The 18,579-nt window shown below is 38.2% G+C and overlaps 1 protein-coding gene across 1 annotated transcript; it reads left to right on the top strand.

The window, feature by feature from the left end:
• Nucleotides 1-4,548: 4,548 nt before the first annotated feature.
• Nucleotides 4,549-16,015, top strand: LOC124132119 (myosin heavy chain, striated muscle-like). Its single transcript, XM_046495802.2, has 29 exons — nucleotides 4,549-4,746; nucleotides 4,877-5,020; nucleotides 5,436-5,592; nucleotides 5,835-5,862; nucleotides 6,156-6,261; nucleotides 6,370-6,462; nucleotides 6,662-6,725; nucleotides 7,251-7,349; nucleotides 7,593-7,696; nucleotides 7,827-8,228; nucleotides 8,495-8,665; nucleotides 8,839-9,142; nucleotides 9,618-9,691; nucleotides 9,926-10,013; nucleotides 10,241-10,358; nucleotides 10,492-10,749; nucleotides 10,951-11,416; nucleotides 11,532-11,741; nucleotides 11,879-12,024; nucleotides 12,178-12,268; nucleotides 12,490-12,546; nucleotides 12,659-12,745; nucleotides 12,912-13,078; nucleotides 13,299-13,377; nucleotides 13,556-13,801; nucleotides 13,956-14,152; nucleotides 14,296-14,389; nucleotides 14,926-15,126; nucleotides 15,299-16,015. Exons 1-29 carry the CDS (start codon nucleotides 4,549-4,551, stop codon nucleotides 15,449-15,451), a joined length of 4,602 nt encoding a protein of 1,533 aa, XP_046351758.2. The 3' UTR covers nucleotides 15,452-16,015.
• The last annotated feature ends 2,564 nt before the right edge of the window (nucleotides 16,016-18,579 follow it).

The following is an 18,579-nucleotide window of genomic DNA, read 5'->3' as shown; positions in this document are numbered from 1 at the left end:
CGTCGATTATATAATTCTGACTATGTCATGAACATGTGTTTATGAATGAATCACTATCAAATAGTAATGATACCAGGTGTTCGCGAAAAGGTGAGCGTATCCTGCCCCAGAGGTCACACACAACTGAATAAAGTGTTAACATCTTTGATATTAAAAGCAATCGATGTATATTTACATGTTTATCGTAAGAGTAGTGGGTATATAATGCTTGACATGATAATTTGGTCGCAACAAGGCAAGTCCTCTAATAAACAGCACAACAAGCCGTCATGTCGGGTGATGATGAACGTTGCTAGAATGGGTGATAGAGGAGTGTCGATTCCATACATTTAATATACCACCAAAGTGAAATGTAGGATATGTTTTATGATAATCGTTTTAAATACTATTTTGCTCATCAATACTCTAGCCTCAGAAATACATTTGGCAGTCAATTATAAGAATGTTAACGATGGTATATTACAGAATAAGTCATCTTTAAAGATTCACATCACAATTGCAAACGCTGAACGTCAAAGCATGATGATATCTGATTAAAACCTCCGAAGTGAAACGACTTTCTTGACGATTAGTCCGAATGTGACACTACAAAGTTTGAATGCCACAGGAACTGCTCATTTGTGAAGGCACTGATAACGTTTGATAATGTTACATCAGGTATTTTCCTGAAGTGTTCCAACATAATTGTTATACAAGGTCAAACATATTAATTCGTATAATATAATTCTAGAGATTTTCTCACATGATTTATAGTTGATCACTCTTTGGGGGTTTCAGATTCTTCAACTGTCAATGCATGCAAGTGTGCTAAAAGGGATTTATTACTAGCAGTTACATAATTTGAAGTGAGTACGGTTTAACGCCTCGTTAGCAATATCACGACGGTCGACACTTGAAATTGGTTTCATACATTTTACCACTGTGAGGACTCGATCCTGTGTCTTCAGCGTCACTGGAGAACGTTTTAACCACTAAGCGATCACACCGTCCACATACATATAATTCAGAAAACTGTTTGCTAATCTTTATTACAAAAAGCACATGTAAATAAGAAGGGATATGTGTTTTATGCATGACAGACGAATTTGTACATGTTTACGGTTTAGAGTGAGTGAATGAGTTTGGTTTAGCGTCGCCCTGGGCAGTATTTCTGTTATAGATTGCGGCGTGTCACCGTGTTGTGGGAGGAAAATACCTTTTGGTGAAACCCACGAGTAGGAGTATGGAACCCACGGTCATAGATTTCTGGAAGGGGCGGACATCAATATCCTAAGTATAGCCCGAATATTTGGCAAATCAAAAAGTGTAATTTCGCGACTTTGGGACAAGAACCGTCAAACGAGTGGTGTGCAATGAGACCGGGACGTGGCAGGCCTGAAAGCCAACACCTAGACAAAATCGTCTCATAACATCAATTGCACGACCCAATAGATTCAATTCTGTTACTGATATCAATAGATAATTCCGTACAATAACAGGAAGGCGAATATCAAACTACGTCCGTTGCAAACCGGGACGCGTGAAAGCAAAGTGTCCTGTGGAGGGTGTGACCGTAACATTTTTCCATAGGCGGAACAGATTGGTGTGTGCTCGGCAACACCATTGACATGGCTTTTCACCATGTTTACAGACGAATCAAGGTTTTGCATCCGATTCACAGAGGGCAGAAATCCTTGTTTGTGACGGAGCGGCGAGCCAGGGCAACAGTTCTTGACATGATCGGTATGGGGGCAACAGCGTCGTAGTGTGGGGCGGTATTACACATGACAGGCGAAATGATCTGGTTATTGTGAATGGCCAGCTAGCGATGTGTTGACGATATTTTGCGTACTGTCGTTATTCAATTCGCTAGAATTATCGGTAGAAATATGGAACTGCAAGAAGACAATGCCAGACCACAACGTTCCTAGGTCGTCACCGATTATCTCCAAGAAGACATACGGAGATTGGACTGGTATGCTAAGTCGCTGACAAGTCCCTATAGGAACATGTGTTGGATGTTCTCGGACGGAGAGCGTAGGCCAGAGCCCTATCACCCGCCAACATGACCCAGCATTGGGTAGCTTTTCAGGCGGAATGGCGGCAATACCAAGTGCAACAATACGCAATTGAATCAACAGTATGCCATCAAGGTGCCGTGCATATACCAACCAAAATAGTGGACACACAAGATATTGATCTACACGCCCGAAATAAATTTTACAGACATTTATCGTCATTACTCCTTCACTATCATTTCATCAGTTCCCTTATTTTTTGCCGGCAATATATATTTGGGATTTTTCAAAATATGCGTAGGTCTCAACTCGCCATGGGCAGCATGAAGCTGTAATCATAAGGCACCGCAGCAAAATTCTTCAAATTCCCAAAGACATTATTTGAAAATTGATTTCAGTGCATATACACAATCGTATAATAATGTCCAAATTGACACGAATTGTATAATTAGTAAGCTTTGACGGAACTATAATCTCACCTCAAAATCTGAATCGGAAACAAGGGAAAACTTGCAAACGCCACCATTCGCAATACAACTGGTACATTTATCAAAGCCGTCTTTGTAAATCACTTGCTGCTGGAGTGAGTGAGTGAGTGAGTTGGGTTTAACACCAATTTGAACAGTATTTCAGTTATATAACGGCGTGTCAGCTTAATTTGGTAGGAAAGCCCGAAGTGATGCAGGTCTTAGACGTTTACCACTTCGGTGAAACCCATGAGCACGCGTATGGTGCTGACAAACCTAGAAACATAATCGGGGCGAACCGGGACTCGAACCCACAATCATAGGTTTCTGGCGTGCCCAAGGGACGCGCCTTAGACGACTGGGCCAGCCGTGCCCCCACTTGCTGCTGGAGAAATCAAAACAATATGACATTTGTTATAACAGTATCTCTTCTAAAATTATGCTTTTGGTACAATGTTAGCTCCAGTTGGCAGAACGTCTGCGTTGCTAAGTGGCAATACATGTTGCCTTCACACATCTTTTGCATGGTTCTTCTGTTTTCTGAAACAACTAACTTCCGATCGTCCAATAGTTGTATTGAGCATAAAAGAACCAACTATGAAGGCATATTCTGATTATACGTTTACCAAGAGCTCATTCCTATCCTTCTGTCGTGCCCACAACACATCCCTACATAAAAACAGACTACTTTTCATACTGTGATTGACAAGTGTGAATCATTTTAATTTATCACTTCGTTATCATTTCTACACATGTTCAACAATAGTTAATCTTACCAAACTTACTAATAGAATGTAGAGAAACAAACATCATATCAAGAATATCCGTTCACAAAATTAGCAAGTAGTTCAAAAACATAAATACTTTATACTTCATACTACTTGAGACAAAACATATTTTCACCATTCTCGCTTGCGCTAAGAACAGTCAAACAATATATATGAGAGAGACACGAGTCTTGTGTGGTGACGAATGGAATGCCAAAATGGCAGGACAGCGTTCCAAATCGCCGTGGCCATCGAAGGTTAATGTTAAAGTATAATTAGAACAGTCGGAGTGATACATTCGCTTTGAGGCTCAGTTTCGGAATGAGGAAAACCATGTCTTGTAAAACACGTGCACATCTGCCTTGACATAACCAGTACATGCACAGCGGGTAGCATGATGCAAATCCATTAGTCCGCATGTAGGTTGGTCCCATGTGGAGTAATGCTGATAGATATCTTAATACTTTTTATCATTTGAATATATATATTTTTTTGTGAAGGAATACTAGTTAAAATATGTATTATAACACGAAAAGTTAAATAGTGCACACTTAGACCCTTTTAATACATCAATAAAAGCGTTAAGATGCATGCAATTACCATTATGGAATCATATATCCACATATAATCACATCCTCACATACCAAATACATATTCATACATATATATATATGCTATGTATTTGAGTATATACAATCACTGTAAACTAGAATTCATTTTGAAAGTAAATTGTGGATATAATGTATCATTACTGTGTAAATTGTTTGAAAATGGTGTGCACAAAATACTGTACGGCCACAATCCAGACACTGACATCAAGCTGTGTTAATGGATGCCGCCTTAACATGGTACAGTATTCGGTATGTCGGGTTATGTCACTCGTCTGGCAATGGAACTTGACCAATCATCGTATGCAGCTTACGTAACACACCAAGCAAAGCCAGGATATAAAAAGGGTAGACTCTGTGAGGGGAACAGAACAGCCCTCGTTGTAAGTATTGAATCTGTTAGTTGGTGCTACATAATTACGTTATACACTGTCGATAAAACTGTTATCATTTGGGATGTTGATATATGAGACAGTGTATGAGAGAAGTGTATATCATACAATGTGCCTCGGAATAAATTTGAAGAAAGATAATGTATGTAAGGTATTAAAATATGTTATTAAGAACGAAATACCACAAGGATATTTAAGGATATATAAACTTGGAGGCGTGGCAATAGACAATATCATCAAGATGAATGATATTTCTTTCCACAGAGCTGATCGACTGCAGTTTTTCTTGATTTCGACGTATTTCGACTCACGTCAACATGGCTTCATACGACCCTGCCGACCCTGAGATGCAGTATCTTGCTGTGGACCGCAAGAAGCTGCTGAAGGAGCAGAATAAAAACTTTGACGCCAAAAAATCTTGCTGGGCGCCCGATGCAGAGCAGGGTTTCATTGCTGCTGAAATACAGAGCACAGCAGGAGATGACGTCACAGTCCTCATTGTTGACTCCAAACAGGTGCGTTTATGCACTAGTTGTTTTTCATGTTCCACATAGTAATGTCCATTAGAATAAGAACATTATTTCAAATATAAAATCATAGGGGTAGGCTTTAGAAGGACCTACATGAGAAATCCATCCATTTCAGACGAAGACGTTCAAGAAGGACGACATCCAGTCGATGAACCCCCCAAAGTATGAAAAGATCGAGGACATCGCCAACATGACCTTCCTCAACGAGGCCAGCGTTCTGTACAACTTGAGAGCCAGATACACTTCTGGGTTGATCTATGTGAGTAATCCTTAATGTGATGGATGAATGTGTGTACAAGATTATTCGAAGGCACTTTCTTATACATTACATATTATTTTCGTCATAAAACAATTCAATATCAAGACATAATAAAACGCTGTTTCAATGTTGTCTTCTCATCCCAAAATGAAATCATATTTTGAAAATTACTTTCAAAACTAATCGAAAGCACTACCTTATATTATTACATATATTTTCGTCAACCAATTAAATACATATGATGAAATGCAGTTTCAATATTATCTACATAACCTGAAAAAAAATATTTGTGGAAAATAACATTGATCACGTTGCTTTGAATTGAATTAAAAATATATGATTTTATGAACAATGAATAACGAACAATAGAACTACCTATACAAGTATCACACTAATTTAAACCGCGTTGTTACAGACCTATTCTGGCCTGTTCTGTATTGCCATCAACCCCTACCGTCGTCTCCCCATCTACACTCCGTCCATCGTGGCCAAGTATAGAGGCAAGAGGAAGACCGAGATGCCCCCTCACTTGTTCTCCGTCTCTGACAACGCCTACCAGTTCATGGTGCAAGGTAATCATTGTTCACAACTAGGGTTGAATTATGATCACACATGTTCAGTCAGAACTTACCTCTAAAGGATGAATGCGTCACCTCATATGACAGAATATACTGGTCGTGTGTTCAAATCCCTGGTTGGCCCCACTTATGATTCTTAATCTGGTGGCATAGGACCCACGATCGAACCTATTCAAAGCTAATGTAAATAACTACTCACTCATTCACTCATATAACATATTTGAATTTTATTTCAGATCGTGAAAACCAGTCTATGTTGATTACGTAAGTACATCAATATATCAATAATGTATATATCCATCAAGCATGTATATCAATCAGGACTGTATCATATATGGGTGTTATTTCGTTCTTATATAGTTGTCTTAACTCCAGTTGTAATTGTTTTTTCCATTTAATATACATTATCCAATATACTTTGAAGTTTATATGCTCTTCTTTCTGTTGTTATGTCCCTTTTTGCGTCGTGTCCATTAAGTAAAAGACAGATGTAATAGCATATAGCAAAATGTAGATTACATTTGAAAGACATAGCAACAATGTGTTATTTCATACAGCGGCGAATCTGGTGCCGGAAAGACTGAGAATACCAAGAAGGTCATCGCCTACTTCGCTTTTGTCGCCGCTGCCTCCAAGGGAGAAGTGGAGCAAGAGGAAAAGAAGGTGAACGAATGAAGACATAGTAATATTCTAAATTCACAAAATTTCATCCGAATTGTTTGCCATTACCATAGGTAATTACATGAGTTCACAACTATGCTTTTGTTGCAGGGTTCCCTTGAGGATCAGATTGTGCAGGCTAACCCTGTTCTTGAAGCTTATGGTAACGCCAAGACGTCACGTAACAACAACTCCTCAAGATTCGTAAGTCTACATTTGTCTTCGATAGGTTTCATACAACTCATCAATATAGAAATAAAAATATTCAATCTATTGTATCGTACCAATATTCTTCATATTACTGAATATCGTGCTGAATAAATGTTGTTCATAGTGTACATAATTGTAGCTTTACAATAATAGCATTCATATTCTGGTAAATGGTATTAATTTATTTATTCAGGGAAAATTTGTTCGAATTCACTTCGCCTCTTCCGGTAAAATTGCTGGCGCCGACATTGAAACATGTAAGTAATCTTTCACCTGGATCTCGCAATGTCACATAGAGGTCTTACAGTTGATGTTTACGTTAGACAATGTCGTCATACTGGATTTATTGAAAACCAAGGTTAACTTTTTAATACAAAAGTCAAATATTTCCTTGTGTTATGACAGATTTGTTTAAAAAATGCCGTCATAATCAGTGGTGTTTTGAAAGATAGGTAAAGTCGTCACACATCAATTATATTTCATCAATTTTGAACATGTAAGTAATCTTTCATCTGGATCTCGCTATATAAAATAACGCTGTGTTTGAGAAGTTTCGTTAAACATAGTCGTCACACTAGAATTATCGATAACAAAGCTTAACCTTTTAATAAAAACATCAAATGTCAGTTTGTCTTATGACAGATTTGTTTGATAAATCCTGACATAATAAGTGGTGTTTTATAATTTTGGGAAGTCGCCACATATCAATAACATTTCATCAGTTTTGACTGTTTGGAAATTTTTGGATCAAACATATGAAATATTGTTGCATCGAATAACAGATTTGTTGGAGAAATCTCGTGTCACCTACCAGCAATCTGTTGAGAGGAACTACCATATCTTCTACCAGATGTTGTCTGGAGCGATACCATCAGTTGCAGGTTAGAGACAACGACACTTTTATAGTATTTACTTGAACATCAATTAATATGCTTCACCAAACAAATTGAATATTCGCTGGCCATGTATAAAAATGTCTAATATCTTGACTAAAGTCGAAGACATCAGCCTCTGTATGGTCACATGAAAACAATTATACTGACAACTATATGTTCAAGGATGATGTGACATTTGTAAACATAATGCTTTCATTGCGTGTACTATAAAAGCACTTTTGATTTCAGAGACGATCGTGGCCAATCCCGATGCTGGTTTGTTCTCCTTCATCAATCAAGGAGTGCTTACTGTCAACGGCATCGACGATGTTGAGGAGATGAAGATGACAGATGTAAATTGTTTTTGTGGTTTTACATAAGAATTTAATAAAAATCGCATATTATTTTCTGAAGTCTTATTATTGTTTCAATTTCTACTTTCTACCTATATTGTATCAATAAACATCTTTATTCCGGTTACAGGCTGCCTTTGATGTTCTGGGATTCACCGCTGAGGAAAAAACTAGCGCCTACAAATGCACTGGCTCTATCCTCCACATGGGTGAGATGCAGTTCAAGCAGAAGGGTGAACAGGCTGAGCCTGATGGAACTGCTGAAGCTGAGAAGGTTTCCTTCCTGTTGGGCGTCAACTGTGGAGACTTCCTGAAGGCTTTGTGTAAACCCAAGATCAAGGTTGCCATGGATTACGTGACCCAAGGACGAACCAAGGATCAGGTTATCTATTCTATCGGAGCCCTGTCCAAGTCACTGTATGATCGTGTGTTCAACTGGCTGGTCAAGAGAGTCAACCACTCCCTGGACACCAAGAAACCCAGGCAGTTCTTCATTGGTGTGCTGGATATTGCGGGCTTCGAAATCTTTGATGTGAGGATAAATGTTACTTGTGTAAATACGCTAAGAGTATTTGATTAGAAATCAAAGTAAAGATAACGTATAATATTCTAAATTATGAACAGTATTTTAGCATTTCATGGCTTCTTGTAATACTAGTTATGTGCTACTTCTGTCAGTTGTAAATATTGAAGAAGTTAGGATATGCCGCACAGACCTGATAGTTCATATGTTGAAATTTGTATTTCTGATATGCTGAAATTAATTCGTTTTATCAGCATTTGTAACTTTGTTTCCAGTTCAACAGTTTCGAACAGTTGTGTATCAACTACACCAATGAGCGCCTACAGCAGTTCTTCAACCACCACATGTTTGTTTTGGAGCAGGAAGAATATAAAAAAGAAGGCATTGAGTGGGAGTTCATTGACTTTGGAATGGACTTGCAAGCATGCATTGAACTTATTGAAAAGGTTTGTATTGCATTTCATCATACTTGAAAAATACGTATTGAATCAATGTTTCTTGTCAAAATAATAATCGTTTTGCTTCATACTCACGGCATCACAAAAGGCCTCATTCATTACTTCCTTTTTTTTGCTGTTGATCTTGTTGAGTTTTCCATCATGAATTTACTGTATTTTAGCCTCTTGGCATCCTGTCAATCTTGGAAGAAGAGTGTATGTTCCCCAAAGCATCTGACAAGACCTTCAAGGACAAACTTACTCAGAACCACATGGGCAAATCTCCCAACTTCCTCAAGCCCAGTAAATCCATGAAGGGTGGCCAACATGGTGACTTTGCCCTGAAGCATTACGCCGGAACAGTTCCCTACAATATCGGAGGCTGGCTGGAGAAGAACAAGGACCCTGTCAACGAGACCATTGTGGATCTTCTGAAACAGTCTAAAGAGCCACTTGTACAGTTGCTTTTCTCTCCACCTGCAGGAGGTTTGTTTACATGAACACAGCCGTGTCTTCTTGTTGCAGATTGATTATCAAAATCACTGCAGTTGCTTAAATGACGTCGTGTCAATTGTCGAACAATAAACTCTGATATATAATATAACAATACATTATATTAATTTCATTACATGTTAATTTCAGTGTCAGGGTTATGTTCTTTAGTATTGTGTTCTTTTGAAACAGTCTAAAGAGCCACTTGTACAGTTGCTATTTGTCTCCACCGGCAGGAGTTTTGTTTACACGAAACACTGCGAAGCTCTTTTTGAGGATTGTTTCTCCATATCACTGAAGCATTTTACATGAAATGATGTCAATTGTAACTCAAGTAACTCGGATATTTAAAAAAACCTGTATATTACATTACATAATTACATTGAGTCATTTTCAGGATCAGGGTTATGTTCGTTGTATTGTGTTCTAAGGTCTTACAATGACTGCATACCACCTTTTCACTATACAGAAGCTGCTGATGCCAGCGGTGGTAAGAAGAAAAAGAAGAGCTCTGCCTTCCAGACTATATCTGCTAATCACAGGGTATAATAATTGAACTGTTTTTAATGCATGAACAAAATGAATGATTTAACCAATAATATGTTTTTTAATTATAGAGAACTATGCTAACGTTTACATTTGCACTACCACATGTATCTAATACGTTTGAGTATTGAACTGGTTTCAGGACTGGTTCCTTTGTTTTTCGAATATGTACCAAATGTAATACTAGATCTTCCAAGGGTTCTAAAACTGATAATGACGTTTATTCACCAGGAATCACTGAACAAACTGATGAAGAATCTGTACTCCACACATCCTCATTTTGTGCGTTGCATCATTCCCAACGAGACCAAGACACCAGGTATGGAAAACGAATGGACAATAGATTTCGTATTACAAGAGTAGTGTTAAACTTTTTTTATATTTTGAAAGTTCAAAGCCCACTGCATTCAAACCAGTATTTGATTCTGAAAAATACGATTCATGGTCTCAAAGATGCTGGTCTCGTGTTCCACTAAGATAACAAATACTTATACACAGCTGTTAAATCTAAATCACAGCTCTAATAACAATATCACATGTATTCAGGTCTGATTGACGCCAGTCTTGTGCTTCACCAACTGCAATGTAATGGTGTACTTGAGGGAATCCGTATCTGCAGAAAGGGCTTCCCCAGTAGGATAATCTACTCAGAGTTCAAACAGAGGTAGGTATAAGGTTTAATTCATATGTTGCTTATTCTCTTATATCCCATGATGCCGACAATGAACAACAATCTATTGACATAACGATGACATACCTGTAAGATATTTGATATAGAGAACTGATTTTGTTTTCAGGTATTCAATCTTGGCCCCAAATGCCATCCCTGAAGGATTTGTTGAGGGAAAGGTAGTTTCTGGCAAGATTCTAGAAGCCCTGGAGATGGGTCAGGATGAATACCGTCTTGGCAACACTAAAGTGTTCTTCAAGTCTGGAGTTCTTGGTTACTTGGAAGAAATCCGTGACGAACGTTTGTCGGTGATTGTTGCTCTGTTCCAAGCTCACATTCGTGGATACCTGATGAGGAAATATCTCAAGAATCTCCATGACAAGAGGTATGTTTTGTCACTGCAGATCTGGCCTGAATATAATCGCAGAAAGAAATGAGGAACAAAAGATATATAAAAACTGTTTACAAATTGCTCAATGTAGAATCTAAAGAACAGTCATGTATTTGTAGGTAAAACAAGTTCATATTTCTTGCAGAATATTATCCTCTTTGTTTTCTCAACACCACGTTCGTATATTGTTCCTAGGGTTGCCCTGGAACTGATTCAGAAGAACATCCGTAAGTGGCTTGCCATGAGGAACTGGTGTTGGTGGGGATTCTACACCAAGGTGAAGCCCCTCCTCAGCGTTGCTGCTGCTGAGGACGAGATGAAACAGAAGGAGGAAGCACTTGGTAAAACAAAGGGTGAACTTGAGAAGGTGACACAGAGGTGCAAGGAGCTTGAGGAACAGAGCGTGACATTAACAGAGGCCAAGAACAACTTGTTCCTACAGGTTCAAACCCAACAGGATACCATCGATGACTGTGAAGAGAGGATTGAGCAGCTTCTTTGGCAAAAGGAAGAGACTGATGTCCAAATGAAGGAACTCAATGATCGTATAGTTGAGGAAGAATCTAACAATGCCATGCTAACTGAAAAGCAAAAACAAATGGACACTGAAATCTGTGACCTCAAGACAAATGTGGAATCCCTTGAGGGTGCAGTGTCAAAGGTAAATGTTTAATGACATCGGTAAGTCTTTTTGTTGTAAATAACACATCAGTTATATTTCAAAATATTGCATTAATGTTACTGACGGGAATTCATATAATTGTGTTTCTCTTCAGAGCCAACATGACATCAAAGCTAAGGATTCGCAAATAAGAGCTCTAACTGATGAAACTGCACAGTTGGGTGAAACTGTTACAAAGCTCACAAAGGGGAAGAAGGACGTTGAAGATCAACTAACTAAGACCAAGTCAGACCTGGAGACAGAACAGGGCAAATGTGCAAATCTCAACAAATTAAGGCAGAAGCTAGAAGGTGTTATTGTAGAGGTAGGACAGTTTAAGAAAGATAACTTGGGTCACTGATAATTTATTTATATCTATGTTATATAGATACTATTTGAAAGGAATTATTTTATTTTATTCCAATATTCATCCAATATTTCACAGATGTAAACATTTTACAGCTTGAAGACATGCTTGAACATGAAAAGAAGGTCCGTACGGATGTGGAAAAGACTAAGAAGAAGCTTGAACAGGACTTGAAAGTCTCCCAGAGCAACTGTGAAGATCTGAATAGTTTGAAGACAGATGCAGAGGAAACTATAAAGAAGTGAGCACTACTCGAGAAAAAATCACTACATTGCACTTTCTTATGTTAATATGTTGCTGTCCTATTCCTTTTTTCCTCTTACATGTAATAACTTTTTATCACAAGTCTTCACTGATGTTTTATTTGTGAACACGCTACATTAACTATTTCCAGGAAGGAGAAGGAGATCACTGGGCTCATGTCTCTGCTGGAGGAGTCTGAGACACATGGCAACCAACAACAGAAGAAGATAAAGGATCTCCAGGTAACTGTGATTCATAACTCAGATAGATTTGTCTGATTTTTATTTCGAAGAAGAAAAGAACCAATCTGTCAAAAGAAAATCCAGTAATACATGAAACGTCAAATTGCTGTTTAAATATACGCTAAGACGGCTAAGAATAAATTAATGTGAATAATAACGTTTAAATATACAATTAATTCGCACCATTTCAACGGAATTACCAATACCAATTTCTTCTCCAGAATAATCTTGATGAGTGTCAGGAACAACTTGAATCTGAACGACAGACAAGATCAAAGGTAAAGCATAGTTTGTATGTCCAGTGTCCAGAATGTATGAATATGCATATAAATCCATCATAACACCTGTCATACCACACAATTATATCGTAATTATATCTTATCCGTTTAGGTAGAGAAGCAGAGAACACAGTTTGCCAATGAACTGGACAACATGACACAACGTCATGAAGAAGCCAACTCCACCATTACTTCACAGGTGGGCTACAATTATTAAAAGTGTCTTCGAAATATATAAAGATTACATAAAATAAGATAACACTTGTAATCCCCAAGGAAATTTTGGTTACATTAATCTACTATATTAGTACTACATTAAAGATGTGCAACATGAACAGTATTAACTGTTTAACACGTTTCAACAGTCGGACGTCATCAAGAAGCGGGACACTGAGATTCAAAAGCTGAAGCACGACATGGAGGAAGCGTCATCCCAGCATGAGTCTCAGGTTGCCAACTTCCGCAAGAAGCAGAAGGACGCCATGACTGAGATGAATGACCAAATGGAACAGCTTCAGAAAGTCAAACAAAGGTGGATAATATGAATAAATGTATTTTGTATGAGTACAAATGTTGGTATTAAAACGTATGAAATCATTATACTTACCCTCCCTGAACACCCATTCCCCACCCCAACCCCAACCCAAAAATGATATTAAAAAAAACCTTACAGAAATTGTATACGCTTCATTATTCAGGAACATGTAACGGTCATACTTACCTCAAAATACATTATGATTATAACGTTGCAGATTGGAGAAGGAAAAGAACCAATTAAAGGCTGAAACTGATGAGCTTCAAAATGAACTGGAACATGCCAAGAAAAACAAGGTAGGTCAGAGATCACTGCTAATTAGAATAATTACAATATTATACGGTATGTATAATATACATAAATCGCAGTCAGACTCTACATATACTATTACATGTACATAAATATTTGACGGGCATATATATTCTCAATTCCATAATAAACGTTTCAAAATGAACTTGTATGTTTCGTATACAGGGATGTTCCGGCGTGATGTCCAAGCAGATGCAAAACCAAATGGCTGAGCTGAACACCCAGGTGGAAGAAGCAACCCACCAGATCAGCGAACTGCAGACGGAGAAGAACAAGTTCATGGCTGAGGCCGCTGACCTTACCCGTCAATTGGAGGAGACTGAAACACGAATTGGAAAGCTTAGCAAGGAGAAGTCTTCCCTATGTGTCCAAGTAGAAGAGATAAGACGCTCCTCAGATGATGAACAAAGAGTATGTATCACATATCAGATGTGTATGAGACAGAAAGAACGCCAATATCATTTAGTCTTATTAATTATAGTCTAAATTCAATTCTTATTCTGCTTCTATTCTGTTGGCATGTGAAACATTTAACAGAACTTATATCTTACTTTTATCTCCTCAGGTGCGTCAACGACTCCAGACTGAGATGAGGAACATGAACACTGACATGGTCAGTCTCAGGGAACAGCTTACGGAGGAGCAGGAGGCCCGGGCAGCTCTACAGCGTCAGCTGTCCAAGTCAAACCAGGAGATGCTTCAATGGAGATCCAAGTATGAAACTGAAGGCACTGTCAGGGTCGAAGAGCTTGAGGAGTCCAGGTACGGAAATAGAACGCTACATCATTTATTTGTGGAATCTTTGGAAAGCCGCGCTTTTATCCTAGATCGCTGTGCAATAATTGTTTGTTAAGTAAAGTTAGGACAAAAACATTTATGCATTAATATTGATGCTTGATCTTCAGACGCCGAATCCAGATCAAACTTAACGAAGCTGAACACAATCTGTCTACCGCCATTGCAAAGGCCAGTTCGTATGAGATGACCAAAGCCAAAATGGTACGTTTTCGCCAAAACTATATAACATGATATATGCCATGAAATTAGGGAAGTATCTTAACAAGGTTATTTAGTTACATTTCTACTTAAAATGATTCTTACTGCATACGTATACATTGAAATGGTGATAATTGTTTGTTTCCATCCCTCTGAAAAAGAATACATGTTTATCATATCCAAAATACCAATACAATGAACATAGTATTTTTTTATGTGCGAGCGCATATGTAAAGCAACATAGCAACTCATTTGGAACTATATCATAAATAGGGCTGTTCATTCATGTCATTATATTCATACGCGATTCAAAAAGTTATATTAGTTAGAGAAAATATCTTCTTAAAATTTGGCTATTTTAAAGTTGACATTATATCATAAAGATGCCTTTACTCTCTAATGTTTCGGTATCGTAAATATCATATATTAGAAATGTGAAATAGAAATTACGCTTGCCATTGATGTATGGTATATGTACGATATAAAAACACACTCGGCTAGTAATCTCTATTTACATCATTGCATTCCTTCTTCCCCAGGTGAGAGACCTTGAGGATGAACTTGAGAAGGAACAGATGAGCCATGGTGAATCTGTCAAGAATTGTCGCCATAACGAGCGTCGTGTGAAGGAGATGACCTACAAGGTGGATGAAGACAAGAAGACCATTGACCAACTGCAGGGCATCATTGACAAGCAAAGCGGTCAGATGAAGCTCTACAAGTCCCAGTTGGCAGATGCTGTAAGTATGACTACTTTGCGCACAATACAAGGTTCATTCAATAATGCAAGGTCAGAACATAGTAATTATAGATAAATCATTACATATTTACTTTAACTTTAAGATTCAATGACACATTTGACGAAAGTTTGTTTCACCTCACTCACTAATAATTGTTTTTTCTCCTATGCAGGAAGAGATGGTGGCTATGAACATGAACAAATACCGTAAGGTGAAGCAGGAGTTGGAGGAAGCTCAGACCAGAGCCAGCATGGCTGAGGACACCATGGAAAGCTACAGTAGGAAGACTCGCACTTACAACGCCTACACCGATAGTTCTTACTAGATCCAGTTCATGGTCAGGATCAGGATGAACTCTTTCGGCATGTATCTTGTATAGAAAGACCTTCAACACCCCTCCTGGTCAAACCCTAGGATGATGCGATCTGGAATAGCAAGTTGCAAACATGAGAATCGGTGTTTTTTATCTAATTTATTTGGTGATATGTATGCCATTCATGAATTCAATTATTCATTGAAACTGCTCAAGTCGGTGTACATTCAGAGGATCAGAGCAATATGTACATCTAATTAATATAATACCAGTCATATAATATGCTTCTGTGAACTGAACGATGCTTAACAGGGAAGTTATAAATGATTATTGGATACAACTCCTTCCGAATATTTATATAATTTATTCACCAAGTCTTTGAAAGACATTTACAAGTGATACACATAAGGAAGAGAATTTATGAATGTCAACTTCTTTATTATGAGGAACACAACGTTTCGGAATATATGCTACTCCTCAGAATAAAGAAGTTGACATCCATAAATTCTCTTCCCTATTCATTCACAGTTGTAATATTCAAATACTGTCTCTTTTGTATGCAATAAATATATATGTATATAACTTGGAATGAGTTTTTGTTATGGTTTGAAATTAAACATTGTTCTTTGGACGATACAACTGGACATGTGTACCCTCCATATAACGAAGTTGTGTGACACTTAGAGTTTGGGTTTACAGTAAACTACATTTATATGAACAGGCTTATAACGAAGTGGTGGATACAACTAACTGATCTTTTTGGTCCCGGCCATTTGCTGTATATACGTTGCATATATGCTTATAACGAACTAAAATAAGCGGTTCCTTTGAGTTCGTTATAACCGTAGTTTACTATATTTATGTAACTTGGACAATAAAAACCAACTGCAGTGTACTAGGTCTATGGTGTGGGCATTACACACTCATCACACATCATACGTCAGACCGATGACGTTCTCGCGTCCACTGACTGTTTGTTGTTAACATCACAGTCAGCAATATTTTAGCTATTTCACGGGGACCTGTGAATAATCGAATCTGGAGCAGAGAAATCATGCCAGTGATGATATTATGCGCAACGTCACACACAGCGGGGGTATGATAACCCGGTCACACAACTTGAAAACCCGATGTATTTAGTCACTAAGACAAGCATAGCTTAACTGACCTGGAATATCTGCTGGGGATCATCTAATGTGTGATCTAATGAAGTGGAGGGGCGGGCGGGTAGCTTAGTGGATAAAGTACAATGTGTGATGCCCATTTCTGGTATCCCCCGCCGTGATATTGCTGGAATATTGCTCAAAATGGCGTAAAACCATACTCACTCACTCAATCTAATGAAGTGGGTGAATTTTCTTTCGATAATTTCTCAGTTAGACGATACCACATCCCAGCAATGTTATTGGCTAAGATATCAATTACGACGGAAACATAGATCTGGACATAGGTAGGTTTTGTTTGTTTTTGTAAGTTGTTTAACGCCGCACTCAGCATTATTCAAGCTATATGACGGCGGTCTGTAAATAATGGAGTCTGGACCAGACAATCCAGTGATTGACATCATGAGCATCGATCTACGAAGTTGGGATACGATGACATTCATCCATCAAGTCAGCGACCCTGACCACCCGATCCCGTCAGTCGCCGCTTTCGACAAGAGTAGTCGCTTATGACGGCAAGCATGAGCTGAAGAAACACCCGGATCTTCACGGGTGCTTCCACACTGCATGGAGTTGCTGAAAAAATATTCTAAGCCGGATCTTCACGGGTATCACGGGTGAATAAACAAACACATATGATCCGCCGAGTACGGAAAATGGGCAAAAAAGCACACCGCTGCAACCGAGGCACTGTTTTCGTGATTCCTTTGGTTCAAGTTCTGTTAATAAATCCCATTTCAATAAAATAGTCAAAACACTATTTCATCACATCTTCGAAATGAAACGACAAACTTTTCACACACACACGCACACGAACACGCACACGCACACACACGCACACGCACACGCACACACACGCACACGCACACACACACACACACGCACACACACGCACACACACGCACACACATACACACGCACGCACGCACGCACGCACACAAACACACACGCACGCACGCACGCACACGCACACGCACACATAGAAGGAGATAAAAATATTTTACCCATATAACAATAGTTTTCTTCGTTGTAATATTCAAAAGCAGGTTTGGGCAGTGAAAAATACCTCATGTGTAAAAAGGATACACAATTTCGCATTGTTTGAAAAGTTGGACATTTTAGCCCTTATACTCGTAAATAATGTAGATCTTAGATAATCTTATAATGGACATTGGAATAAAACATGTCCTTCATCTTCAATATGATCATTATAGTTAAAACACACTCTGTCTTCAACCTTTAAATTGATATATGTGCCTGTTTCGATTCTTAAAGGTGCAATACCACATTTAATTTAGCAAGGGCAGAACGGTAACTCCGGGGCATACAGCTCTTGACATAGTTTTCACTGCACAAACAGTCTTTACAAACCTATAAGTAAGGAGTTTGCGTGTTCAAGTATGAGCGTTATTTTTCCATAAAGGTTCCTGCCAGTTTATCAGATATTTTCCCATTAGAAGCACACAGATAACTGAATGTAACCAGATGTACAGTAAGAATAACAAATGACACACAGGTAATTAGAAACAGAAACACTTTATTCTCTCCAAACCACCGGATTTGGCACAAAAACGTACTAAAGAATAAGCATGTACACATAAAGTATTATTGTGTGACATGATGACAGCATGTCATGCATGGACATTTTGTATATTTGTTAAATTTTTTTCGTACTACTTTAAATATTTCATCGATAAATGAAGCACAGCGGTAATGGCACCAGATGTACAGTAAGCATAAGAATTAAAAACTTGTGACAAGCAGATTGGGTACTAACTGAAAGCCTATTGCTTTACTAGATCTTCATAGGCAGACGAGATATTTTTTTCTATTTAATTTATTCCATAATAATGAATATTATCGACAGTACGTTAATTAGGCGTAAGAGACAAAATTATAATCGTCCTCGCGATCTGTCGATTGCAATTAGGGACATGGATGATGATGCGTAGACCTATTTATATTATTCTACTTAAG

The sequence above is a fragment of the Haliotis rufescens genome, unplaced genomic scaffold, assembly GCF_023055435.1.
Source record: "Haliotis rufescens isolate VD_foot unplaced genomic scaffold, xgHalRufe1.0.p SCAF_20, whole genome shotgun sequence".
Classification (NCBI taxonomy): domain Eukaryota; kingdom Metazoa; phylum Mollusca; class Gastropoda; order Lepetellida; family Haliotidae; genus Haliotis; species Haliotis rufescens.
Note: the sequence above shows the minus strand (reverse complement) of the source record. Positions and strands in the feature narration are given on the sequence as shown.